Source organism: Panthera tigris, chromosome B3 (genome assembly GCF_018350195.1).
Source record: "Panthera tigris isolate Pti1 chromosome B3, P.tigris_Pti1_mat1.1, whole genome shotgun sequence".
Lineage (NCBI taxonomy): Eukaryota > Metazoa > Chordata > Mammalia > Carnivora > Felidae > Panthera > Panthera tigris.
In genome coordinates this window covers 40,645,251-40,658,187 of record NC_056665.1, presented here as the reverse complement: position 1 = coordinate 40,658,187, position 12,937 = coordinate 40,645,251, and the positions used below count along the sequence as shown (strand labels likewise).

Genomic DNA, 12,937 nt, shown 5'->3' with positions numbered 1-12,937 from the left:
AAAAAACTTACTCTATACACACACAAACATTTTCACATGCACACACATAGAAAGACTGAAGGAAAATGTTAAAAATGGTGTTTCTTCAGGTGTTATGACAATAAATGTTTTAATTTTTCCTCTTTATACTCTATTTTCCTCTTTATACTATATTTTCTATTTTTTTTTACTTTTTTACAATGAACAAGAATAGCCTTCCTAAAAACCAGCTTCATTGATGTGTAATTAAATACTTATGTAATTGTACATATTTAAGATATACAATTTGATAAGTTTTTTAACCATCTTAGTTTTTTAAATGTATACTTTAGTAGTGCTAAAAGTATTTTCATATTGTGCAATAGATCTCCAGAACTTTTTCATCTTGTAAAGCTGAAACTCTGTACCAGTTAAATAGCTCTCCATTTCTCTTGCTGCCAGTCCCTGTCAACTACCATTCTACTTCCTCTTTCTGTGAATTTGCTTTACATCTAAATGGAATCAAGCAGTATTTGTCTTTTTGTGCCTGGCTTATTTCATTTAACATAATGTTCTCAAGGCTCATTTATGTTGTAGCATATGACAGAATTTCCTTTTTTTTTTTTTTAATTTTTTTAATGTTTATTTAGTTTTGAGAGATAGAGTGTGTGAGCAGGGGAGGAGCAGAGAGAGGGATACAGAGAATACAAAACAGGCTCCATGCTGTCAGCAGAGAGCCTGACATGGGGCTCGAACTTGTGAACTGTGAGATCATGATCTGAGCCAAAGTCGGGTGCTTAACCGACTGTGCCACCCAGGTACCCCAATTCATAACATATTTTATATTTGCTTCGGGTCTTTTCTTTTTTCCTTTTTTTTTAAAGTTTATTTATTTATTTATTTTGAGAGAGAGAGAGAGAGAGAGAGAGCAAGCGAGCATGTGTGCAGGGGAGGGGCAGATAGATAAGGAAAGAGAATCCCAAGCAGGCTCCGTGCTGTCAGTGCAGAGCCCAACTAGGAGCTTGAACTCAAAATCCATGAGATATGACTGGGCTGAAATCAAGGATCGAATGCTTAACCAACTGGGCCACCCAGGGGCCCCAGGTCTTTTCTTTAAAAATGAATGAATGAATGAATGAGGGGTGCCTGGCTTGCTCAGTCAGTAGAGCATGCAGCTCTTGATCTTAGGGTTGTGAGTTCGAGCCCCATATTGGGCATAGAGATTACATAAAATAAATGAAATAAATGGACCCTTACTAAGAATGTTGAAATTCTCTTTGTTCTTTCTACCCAGTGGTTCTTGATTTTGCCCCCCCAGGAAATGTGTCTGGCAGCATTTTGGCTGGCACAGCATGGGGCAAAGGGGTACTACTGCCATCTAGTGAGTAGAAGCCAACGATACTGTTAAACATCCTACTTACCATAGGGCATCCTCCACAAAAAAGAAACAGTAGTGCTTAGGTTGTAGTCGGGTGCTTAACCGTTGAGAAACTAATACACAGTTGTGTTTCCTCCTGCCCTTCAGATGATTACTATCTTGAATTTGGTGTGAATCTTAAAATCAGTAGTCTATTTTTTCGTATATAGGAATATATTAACAGCATATAGTATAATATAGTATAGTATAGTGTAGTATAGTACATTTTTAAAATGTAAGTAAATAGACGGGGCACCTGCATGGCTCAGTTGGCTAAGCCTCCGAACTGATTTTGGCTCAGGTCATGATCTTGGGTTCGTGAGATCAAGCCCCGCTTTGGGCTCTGTGCTGAAAGCCCAGAGCCTGCTTGGGATTTTCTCTCTCCCTCTCTCTCTGCCCCTCCCCTGCTTATGCTCTCTCTGTCTCTCTCAAAATAAATAAATAAACATTAAAAAAAGATAACCATAGTCCATACCTGGATGGCTGCACTATGGAATATTAAAAAAAAAAAAAAAAGTAGGCTAATAACATAATGTCATTTTGCAGATGCTTTTTAAAACTTTTTGAGAACAATCTGTGGTATACATAGATTTTGTTTGTTTCTCTTAACTCAAGATTCCACTGATTCAATTTCTCCATTAAGTCATAAATGCACTTTTATCTTGTTTATAATAGTTTGCTGTTGTGAAAACTGCAGTGAACATTCTTGTATGTATTTCCTTCAGGTACATTTGAGAATTGTTAGTATTTACCTGTTACTAGAATTACTGGGTTGTAGGCTTTGTTAATTTTTCTTTTATTGAAACTACCAATTTTTTAAATTATTTTTAAAAGTTTTTTAAAAATATTTATTTATTTTGAATTTTTTTAATGTTTATTTATTCTTGAGAGAGAGAGCAGGGGAGGGACAGAGAGAAAGGGAGACACAGAATCTGAAGCAGGCTTCAGGCCCTGAGCTGTCAACACAGAGCCTGATGCGGGGCTCAAACTCATGAACCATGAGATCATGACCTGAGCTGAAGTCAGACGCTTAATCAACTCAGCCACCCAGGCGCCCCTAGTGTTTATTTTTGAGAGAGAGAGAGAGAGGGAGAAAAAGGTACCATGAGTGGGGGAGAGCAGAGAGAGAGAGAGAGCGCGAGCGAGACACAGAATCTGAAACAGGCTCCAGGCTCTGAGCTGTCAGCACAGAGCCCAATGTGGGGCTTGAACTCTGAATGACAAGATCATGACCTGAGCTGAAGTCGGATGCTTAACTGACTGAGCCACCCAGGTGCTCCCAGTTAATTTCTAAAGTAGTTGTAACAATTTCATCCTCCTACTATCAAGGTAAGCAATTTCTCTTTTCTGCTTCTTTGCCAGTGTTTAATATTGTGAGGCCTTTAAAGTTTTGCCCTTTTTTAAATTCTTGTTTTTATTTATTTATTTTTTAAGTAATCGGTATACCCAAAGTGAGGCTTGATCTTAAAACTCCGAGATCATGAGTCACATACTCTATTGACTGAGGTGTTGACTAGCCAGGTGCCCCAAGTTTTGCCCATTTTAAGTATAAGAAATAGTATTTAATTTTGCTTTGCACACACATGAATTCTAAATAGAGGCTCTGTCATTTGAATAGTTTGTTGATTTGTTTTTGATTTCCATTTTTTTTGGCCTTTTGGATCGTCATGAACTACTTATTCATATTCTTGATCTGCTTTTCTGCTGAGTTGATGGTCTTTTTCAAATTGTTTTATGGGAGTTCTTTATTCTATATATTACTTTAATACATAGATTTTTTTTTTAATTTGTTTATGTATTTTGAGAGAGAGAGAGAATGAATGAATCTCAAGCAGGCTCCTCACTGTCAGCACAGAGCCCGACTCTGGGCTTGATCTCTCCAACTGTGAGATCATGACCTGATCTGAGATCAAGAATCAGGCACTTAACCAACTGAGTCACCAAGATGCCCCTTATGTACTATTTTTTTATTATATGTGTTGTAGATATCTGCTGGTCTGTGTTTTTCGTTTGTGGTATCTTTTGACTCACAGGAATTTTTTTTTTTTTAATTTTTTTTTTTTTTAACGTTTATTTATTTTTTGAGATAGAGACAGAGCATGAACGGGGGAGGGGCAGAGAGAGAGGGAGACACAGAATCGGAAGCAGGCTCCAGGCTCTGAGCCATCAGCCCAGAGCCCGACGCGGGGCTGGAACTCACGGACCACGAGATCGTGACCTGTGCTGAAGTCGGACGCTTAACCGACTGCGCCACACAGGCGCCCCTGGAATTTTTAAATCTAATGTAGTCAAATATATTGATCTTTTTCTTTGTTTTATGCTTTTTATAGCTTATTTAAGCTTTAAGGCATTTTCCCACCCTGAAGTGAAAAATATATTCTCCTAAATTTTCCTCTAATAGTTTAAAAGTTACAATTTTCACATTTAGGTTTGTAATCCATCTGAACATTATTTTGAGTAATTTTTTGTATTACTCTTATCAGTAAAATACTTGTTTTTAAAGTAGAAGTATTGGGTTGCCTGGGTGGCTCAGTCAATTAAGTGTCCGACTTCGGCTCAGGTCATGATCTCACGGTCCGTGAGTTCAAGCCCCGCGTCGGGCTCTGTGCTGACAGCTCAGAACCTGGAGCCTGTTTTGGATTCTGTGTCTCCCTCTTTCTCTGACCCTCCCTGTTCATGCTCTCTCTCTCTGTCTCTGTCTCAAAAATAAATAAATGTTAAAAAAAAAAAATTAAAAAAAAATAAAGTAGAAGTATTACATAGACGTGTGTAAATATATATTTTATAAGTGGTGACTGCAAGTGTATAGAATCTTAATGTAAAAGCAAAATTCAGACCATAAAGAATATTTTCTGGTCAGAGTTATCAAATAATGGATAATAATTTTTTTTTTCTTTTAAGTAAGCTCTGTGCTTAATGTGCTGCTTGAACTCACAACCCCAAGACCAAAAGTCACATGTTGAGCCAAACAGGTGCCCCACGTAATGGATAAAAATTTTAAAGTCTTATTTTGTTCTTTTAAAAATAGTCATGAAATAATAGCATACAATACATTAATGAACTTTTAATAAATTAATTTTTAACATCCAGGAGAGAAAGTTGTTGAAAACAACATGAAAACCATTATCTATGTTTTCTCCTTTGAGTCAGTTTCCTCAGGATGCTTTTTCACAAATTCCAGTTCAGTTTTTAAAAATTTTGAAGTTGTTGATAAATATTTTTTAAAACATTTTTTAATGTTTATTTTTGAAAGAGAGAGACAGAGCGTGAACAGGGGTGGGGCAGAGGGAGAGGGAGACACAGAATCTGAAGCAGGCTCCAGGTTCCAAGCTGTCAGTACAGAGCCCAACGTGGGGCTTGAACTCAGGAATCATGACCCGCAAGATCATGACCCGAACCAAAGTCGGACGCTCAACCAACTGAGGCACCCCATTAAATATTTTAACATTTTATATTGCAGCCTTTTTAAGTGTTTCTTTTTTATAATCGTTTAATCTTTTAATCCATTTAGCCCTATGTTGCTTTAGTCTGTTTGGTCAACTTACTCATTTACCAATCCACATTAAAGAAGCTTGCTTTGACTATGCAATGTTTCTACAGCTACAACCTAGCTTTTTAGTTAAGTAGATGCCAATCTTAGTTTAACAAAGTATTTCACTGTTTTTACTAATGGATCTTAATGAATAAGGTACCTTGGTGCTTGTTATATAGGTTTCAAAAGGTAAAATAAAAACCATGGTTCACTCATAACTTCCCAGGTTTGGGTAGGGAAAGATCTTCAAATTAATAATGACTTAACTTTTGATTTCATATCTCTTAATGCTTTAAGAGCAGTTTATCCCTCAACAACCTGTTTCTGAGTCTGTATTTAATTCTTAAGTATTTTCTACTCATTAAGCAAACTTGGAAAATGATTTTGAAAAAATGGTTTATCTCTTATACAGGAATTTCTTGTTAGAGCTGCAGTGTATACTGAATTCGTGAGTTCTGAACCATTACACATAGGAGAAATACAGGATTAGGTTTCTGTGAGCATCTGGTCGCAATTTTATCAAACATTCAATACATAACCTTATTTTATGTGTGTTTCTGTTTAAAGACACTTTAATATATCTTGTTGATTTATTAACATTGAACTCAGAGCCAACAGCACTATAACTTATGCCTGAAGAAAGCTTATCTAACACATCTATTTAAGGTACAGCCTTCTTGTGCTTAGGAATACTAGACAACATGTAAGCACTATGCATGGGACCATTTTAAATATTAGGATCATCAAGAAAAAGCACAAAAATGCAAAAAAAGTGATAATAAATAGACTGAAAATAAGACACTTGTTTACAGCGTGACAGCTGAAACAAGAAAGCAGATCATTCCTTCGCTCGGCCTTAGCGGGAAATCTATACATTTAGAGGCTCAGATTTTTTGCCACCCTGCTCATGTCCACAAATGGTTGTAAAAGCACCTAGAGTATTGATTTGGGGGTTACAAATAGATTTTAGTTAGTAGGCAAATTCATAGACCTGGAATCATGAGTAATGATCAAGCTGTGTACTGACAGTTCCACTTTTGGTCTTGTAGGTAAATCTGTCTCCATGTTCTATATGCAGTTCATTTGGTTATTTAGAAAATTCAGAAAATTGTATTGCATGTCTACTGTATGTCAAGAACTGATTTAGGCATTATACATTATAGCAGTAAATAAAACACTCTAGGTTTCTATGCTCTCCTAGAGGCTACATCTTAGTGGTTCAAAGGAAACATAGAAAAGACAGTTGGAAAAAAAATTAATTATAGGTTATAAAAACTGCCATGAAAGAAATAAAAAGGGCAATGTGATAGGCAGTAGTTGGTAGGAAGGGAGCTAGTTTAGGTAGAGTATTCAGGGAAAGCCTTTCAGAGGGAGTAAAATTATAGCTCAGAACTGAACAATGAAAAGGAGCCCTGGGGCGCCTGGGTGGCTCAGTCGGTTAAGTGGCCGACTTCAGCTCAGGTCATGATCTCACGGTCCGTGAGTTCGAGCCCCCCGTCGGGCTCTGTGCTGACAGCTCAGAGCCTGGAGCCTGTTTCAGATTCTGTGTCTCCCTCTCTCTGACCCTCCCCTGTTCATGCTCTGTCTCTCCCTGTCTCAAAAATAAATAAAACATAAAAAAAAAAAATTAGAAAAAAAAAAAAAGAAAAGGAGGCAGCATATAAAGAGATGGATTAGGAACCATGCAGATTGAGAGAATGACAAGTGTAAAGGAGAGATGGAGACAGGTGTTTAGCAATTATCAGAAGCCTGTGTGGCTGGAGCATAGTGAACAGGGGAAGAGTGATATGTAGGAGAGATTGGAGAGCACCTGGAGGCCATATGTAAAGTTTTATAGGGCATTATAAGTAGCTTGGATTTTATTCTAAGCACAATGGGAAGGCAGTGAATAGTTTTAAGCAGTGCAGTGATAGGCTATGAATTTTCTTACTTGTCCTGTTCTTCCTTTTTCTCCTGTATTTCTCAATATGTACTCATTGCCCATTATGTATATGGGAACTCATCAAAGCACAGCCCTCAAATACCTTATGTTAATGTTACTGGATAATTTAATGGGAGTCAAATACAAGTTTCTGCTTAGAGATTTTAATCTTCTCACCATGATCACTGACAGCCAAAAATATAATTGACTAGTTTGAAAAATGGCAGCCTGCTAGATTAGATAAAATCTTTAGCACTCTCTTAGATTTTAATTTTTACCTAAGTTGACTTCTATGGTATTATCTCTATATCTCAGCTTCTGGCTTTGGGTATCTCAACTTCTAGCATGTCATAGCAAAGAATTGTTCTTTTCCTTGTAGTAATTTTCCCATCCACTAAAACTCTTGAAGATGTTTCTTCCCTGAAAAGGGAAAGCAAGAGGCATCTATATAAATAAGTGTTTGAATGTTTATGTCCCCCCCACCCAAATTTATATGTTGAAATGCTAGTGCGATTATATTAGGAAGTAGGGCCTTTGGGAGGTTCTTATGTCATGAAGGTAGAACCCTCATGAATAAGTGTTCTTGTAAAAGAGATCCCACAGAGCTTCCTTGCCCCTTTTGCTGTGTTAGGATACAGTGATCTAGAAGAAATCATTTCTGTGACCTTGAAGAGGGCCCTCACCCAACCATGCTGGCACTCTGATCTTGGACTTCCAGCCTCTAGAACTGTGAGAAATAAATTTCTGTTATTTATAAGCTACGCAGTCTGTTATGTTTTGTTATAGCAGCTTGAATGGACTAAGACAGAGGCTGATAAATAAAGTTTTCTATTTAAACTTTTAATTTTACAACATATAGACAGAGATGAACAGATGTATTTTCACAAACTGACCATATCTTTATAGCCAGAAACAAAACATCACCCTTCCTCTAAAAGACCCCCATTTTGTCCCAAAAAAAATGACGTCCCTCCCCGGGGAAAACACCTTCCTGACTTCTAACACCATAGATTAGTTTTGCCTGCTTATGAATTTTGTGTAAATGGAGCTATATAGTGTGTATTCTCTTGTTGTGGCTTCTTTCAATCAACATGGTTTATGGGAATTAGCAATATTGTTTTGTATAGCTATACTTTTTCATTCTCATAGCTACTGACAGTTCTATTAAGTGAATAATACATCAATCTGTTGAACATTTGGATAGTTTCCAGTTCCATTGCTGCAATGACATTCTTGTACATGTCTTCTGGTGAACATATTTACACATTTCTGTTGAGTATATATTCAAGAACTGAATTGCTGAGTCACAAGATATGCATATGTTCAGCTTTGGTAGATACCAGTTTACACTCCCACTGACAGTGTATGAAAGCTTTAATTGTTCTTGTATCCTTACCAGCACTCTTCTGTATTTTCTTTTTCAGTTTAGCCATTCTGGTTGGTATTGAATTTTGGTTTCTTTTGCATTACCTTGATGAGTAATGAAGGGTAGCTTAAGTACCTTTTCCTGTGTCTGGTGGCCAGTTGGATATCTTCTTGAATGAAGTTCCTGTTTAGATAGTTTGCCCATTTTTCTATTGTGTCATCTGTCTTTTTCTTATTGAGCCATTTGTTTTTAATTTTTCTTACTTTAAACCTGTATCATCTGCTTTTAGAGACATTTTTGTTTTTATGATCTCCACTTTAAGCATGCTTATATATGTCCCGTAAACAGCTTTTACTGCTAGATTTACCTTCTACCAGCTATAATAGGGGACTGAAAGCTACTAGCAAAAAAGGCAAGGTATATCAGGTAGCTTTTCTAGAATATAATCTTTCTTCAGACCCTTGATTATAACCCTTAATTTGTGTTTCTCTCACTACCTTCTGTCATGGTTCCTAGATAGTATATAAGTTGTCATTGAACAGAACTGAGGTTTTTTTTTTCTTGACTATTTTCATTGTCATTAATTTTTTTTATGTTATTTCTGATATCTTTGTACAATTAGGCACAGGAGAACAGCAGCTCCTTAAAGAAGAAGACAAAGTTTGTCAGTTTATACACAAAAGAGGGACAGGACAGGCTTGCAGTCCTGATTCCTGGTCGCCATCCTTGTGATTGCCTGGGCCAGAAGCACAAGCTGATCAATAACTGTCTGATCTGTGGGCGCATTGTCTGTGAACAAGAAGGTTCTGGCCCCTGCTTTTTCTGTGGCACTCTGGTAAATTGTTTCTTTTATATTTTATTTTACTATCTTTTGGTTGAGTACGTAGGGACATTCGCATCCTTAGTAATTTCTTTTTTCTTAGGAAATTTCTTCCCTCAAATGTCCAGGAAACTCTAGTAGCAGGAATTCGATTAATCAAGAAACCAAGGTTCTATCTTAGTACTGAGGACTGTTAGTGAGAAGAGTTTTGAGTATATATATTGTTGAAGGCTCCAAGTCTTGTACTATAACATAATCCTCAGGTTATTATAGCTTCTATTTCCAGGACAACTCATCGCCATCTTCGTTGTCTGAGAGAATGATCTCAAGAGTGTGGTAGTAATGACTGTCTTACAAACACCCTAATGAGTTGTCTGCAAAGCTTATTCTGCCAGTTGAGCTGGTTGGCAGAAGCAATGGCGTTTGATGTTGGTAAAGGCATCCATTTTATATATTGCCTTGTTTTCCCTTCTCTGGTGCCTTTATACAGTACACTCAAAAACTAAGCTGAAAAAAAAATAAGCTAGTAGTGGATGACCTGAAAAATGTAGTATCTACAATAAAAAATATAAAATGAAAAAATACATTCTTAAATCAGCAGTAAATATCCTCTGATATGGGGCTTTCTGTAGAAAAACACCCTATAGCTGCTAGTGGGAACTTTGTGCCACTGCAGCAACCTCTAGGCAATTTCCATGTTTTCTGATAAATCTTTTGAATCCTTAAATTCAAGAAAGAGTAATGTAAAGCAGATTGGCCTTTGAAGTCTTGTAGTTTTATAAACTCAGTATGAAATTGGTTTGAAAGTAACTCCTTTTTTGCCTCCCTTATAATTGCAGTCATTTTGTAATAAATAGAACTTTTTCTTTGCTTAATATATTCATTATTTTATAAGTAGGTAGTATTCAAAGACAAATGCAATATGTATAGTATAAAAGACTAGTTTTCACTGGTGGCACTGTAATTTGCTTTTTCTGGTTCTTTCTAATAAGACATCTGTTTATAATTTCTTTTGTAAGACTTGGATTAAATGATTAGAACTGGAAGTCTTTAAAAAAAAAAAAGTATTATATTTTTTCCCCAATATTCAATGATGGCAAATCTTTGTCCTTTGAAAGTAGGTTAGATTTTTTTCTTTTTTCTTTTTTCTTTTTCTTTTTTTTTTTTTTTAGCTATCAAATCATTTAGGGACACTTCCAATGAGATCAGTTTTTTCTATGGTTCACATAAGAAGGGAAAAATCGAAAGAGACCAGGGCAAACTCATTTGGATATGTATATTTTTGTTAGGTTTAGATAACAAAAAGCACAAGTGGTCTCATTTTATTGCCATATCTCATGTGTAACTTGAGGTTACTTTTTAGATATATTAAGACAAAATTAATGTAACTATTGGATCATGTGTCTTGTTCTTGTTACTTTATAGGTATGTACTCGTGAAGAACAGGATATTTTACAGCGTGACTCAAACAAGAGCCAGAAATTGCTGAAGAAGCTAATGTCAGGTAGGCAACAATGTTCTGATTGGATCACCATGGTGATGAATACATTTTGTTGTGTCTGTGATTGTTTTTCTTGTATACTGGTATGCAAGATGCAGTTTTATTTACTCATTTATCCTACAGGTGTTTAAAAAAACTTTTTTTATATTATTTTTTTTTTGAGAGAGAGAGAAGTGGATAAGGGGCAGAGAAAGAGGGAAAGAAAGAATCACAAGCAGTCTCCATGCTGTCAGAGTGGAGCCTGATGTGGGGCTCGATCCTAGGATCTACGAGATCATGACCTGAGCCAAAATCAATAGAAGGATGCTTAATTGACTGAAGCACCCAGGTGCTTCTCTCAGCATTTATTTTATATTTTTAAAAAATGTTTATTTATTTATTTTGTGCAAGAGAGAAAGAGTGCACATGAACAAGGGAGGGGCAGAGAAAGGGAGAAAAAGAACCCAAGCAGGCTCCATGCTGTCAGCACAGAGCCCAATGCAGGGCTCAGTCTCTTGAAACGTGTGATTACGACCTGAGCTGAAAGCAAGAGTCACATGAAAAGATGCTCAACATCATTCATCATCAGGGAAATACAAATCAAAACCACAGTGAGATACCACCTCACACCTGTCAGAATGGCTAAAATTAACAACACAAGAAACAACAGCTGTTGACAAGGATGCAGAGAAAGGGGAACACTCTTGCACTGTTGGTGGTAATGCAACTGGTGCAGCCCCCCAGATGTTCATCGACTGATGAATGGATAAAGATGATGTGCTATACATATACAATGGAATATTACTCAGCCATCAAAAAAGAATGAAATCTTGCCATTTGCAACAACGCAGATGTTAAGGGAGATAAGTCAATGAGAGAAAGACAAATACTCTATGATTTCACTCATGTGGAATTTAAGAAAGAAAACAGATGAATATATGGGAAGGAGGGGGAAAGAGGTGATAGGGAAACAAACCACAAGAGATTCTTAACTGTTGGGAACAAACTCTGGGTTGATGGGGAGAGGTGGGTGGGAGATGGGCTAGATGGGTGATGGGTACTAAGGAGGGCACTTATTGTGATGAGCACTGGGTTTGTACGTAAGTGATGAATCACTGAATTCGCCTGAAACCAATATTGCACGGTATGTTAACTAACTAAAATTTAAATTAAAAAAGAAGGATACGATTGTTAATTTCTTTTGATAATTGTACTATGGTTATGTGAGATAAGGTATTAGCATTAAGGGAAACTGACAGAAAGTTATATAGAACTTTTCTTCTTCTTTTTTTTTTTTTTTGCAACTCTTTTCTAAGTCTTTTTTTTAATAATTTATTATTCTTTTTTTTTTAGTTAGCCTATGTTTTGAGAGAGCGCAGGGAAGGGGCAGAGAGAGAATCCTGAGCAGGCACCCCACTGTCAGTGCAGAGCCTGATGCAGGGCTCAAACTCAAAACCTGTGAGATCATGACCTGAGCTGAAACCAAGAGTCAGACACTCAACCAACTGAGCTACCCAGATGCCCTTTTCTATGTCTTTTATAGTTGAAAAACACTTAATAAAAATTGTTAAGGACATGGGTGCCTGGCTGGCTCAGGCAGTGGAGCATGCAACTCTTGATCTTAGGGTTGTGAGTTCGAGCCCCACTCTGGGCATCTGAGTGAGTCAGTCAGTTAAAAGTCCAGCTTTCGATTTTGGCTCAGATCATGATCTCATAGCTCTAGCCCTGCACTGAGCTCTTTGCTCTTAGCACAGAGCCTGACTCAGATCCTCTGTCCCCTTCTCTCTCTGCCTCCCCCCCGTTCACATTCTCTCTCTCAAAAATAAATGAACATTTTAAAAGAATAAAATTTTGGGGGGGGCACCTGGGTGGCTCAGTTGGTTAAGTGTCCAACTTCAGCTTAGGGTAGCACAGTTGGTTAAGCATCCAACTTCAGCTCAGGTCATGATCTCACAGTTTGTGACTTGGAACCCCAAATTGGGCTCTCTGTTGTCAGTGCAGAGCCTGCTTGGGATCATCTGTCTCCCTCTGTCTGTGCCCCTCCCCCGCTCTTGCACACACTCTATTTCTCTCTCAAGAATACATAAACATTTGGGGCTCCTGGGTGTCTCAGTTAGTTAAGCATCCAGCTTTGGCTCAGGTTGTGATCTGCCCGTGGGTTCGAGCCCACATCAGGCTCTGTGCTGACAGCTCGGAGCCTTGATCCTTCTTGGGGTTCTGTGTCTCCCTCTCTCTCTGCCCCTCCCCTGCTCACGTTCTGTCTCTCAAAAATAAATAAAACATTAAACAAACATTACAAAGATCTTAAAAATATTTAAGGGCATTAAGAATCAAAAAAAAATGTTTTTTAATGTTTATTTTTGAGAGAGAAAGACAGAGCATGAGTGGGGGAGGGGCAGAGAGAGAGGGAGACACAGAATCCAAAGCAGGCTCCAGGCTCCAA

At 37.4% G+C, this 12,937-nt stretch overlaps 1 protein-coding gene across 6 annotated transcripts in view; it reads left to right on the top strand.

Moving 5' to 3' along the window:
• TRIP4 (thyroid hormone receptor interactor 4) overlaps positions 1-12,937 on the top strand; it is an 83,321-nt gene that overhangs the window by 26,218 nt on the left and 44,166 nt on the right. For 5 of the 6 annotated variants that reach the window (XM_042988646.1, XM_042988645.1, XM_042988648.1 and 2 more), the window contains 2 exons: positions 8,817-9,029; positions 10,440-10,518. In XM_042988646.1, the coding sequence (XP_042844580.1) occupies positions 8,817-9,029; positions 10,440-10,518 (292 nt within the window). The remainder of the gene's footprint in view (positions 1-8,816; positions 9,030-10,439; positions 10,519-12,937) is intronic. The other variant, XM_042988647.1, reaches the window with a different exon arrangement.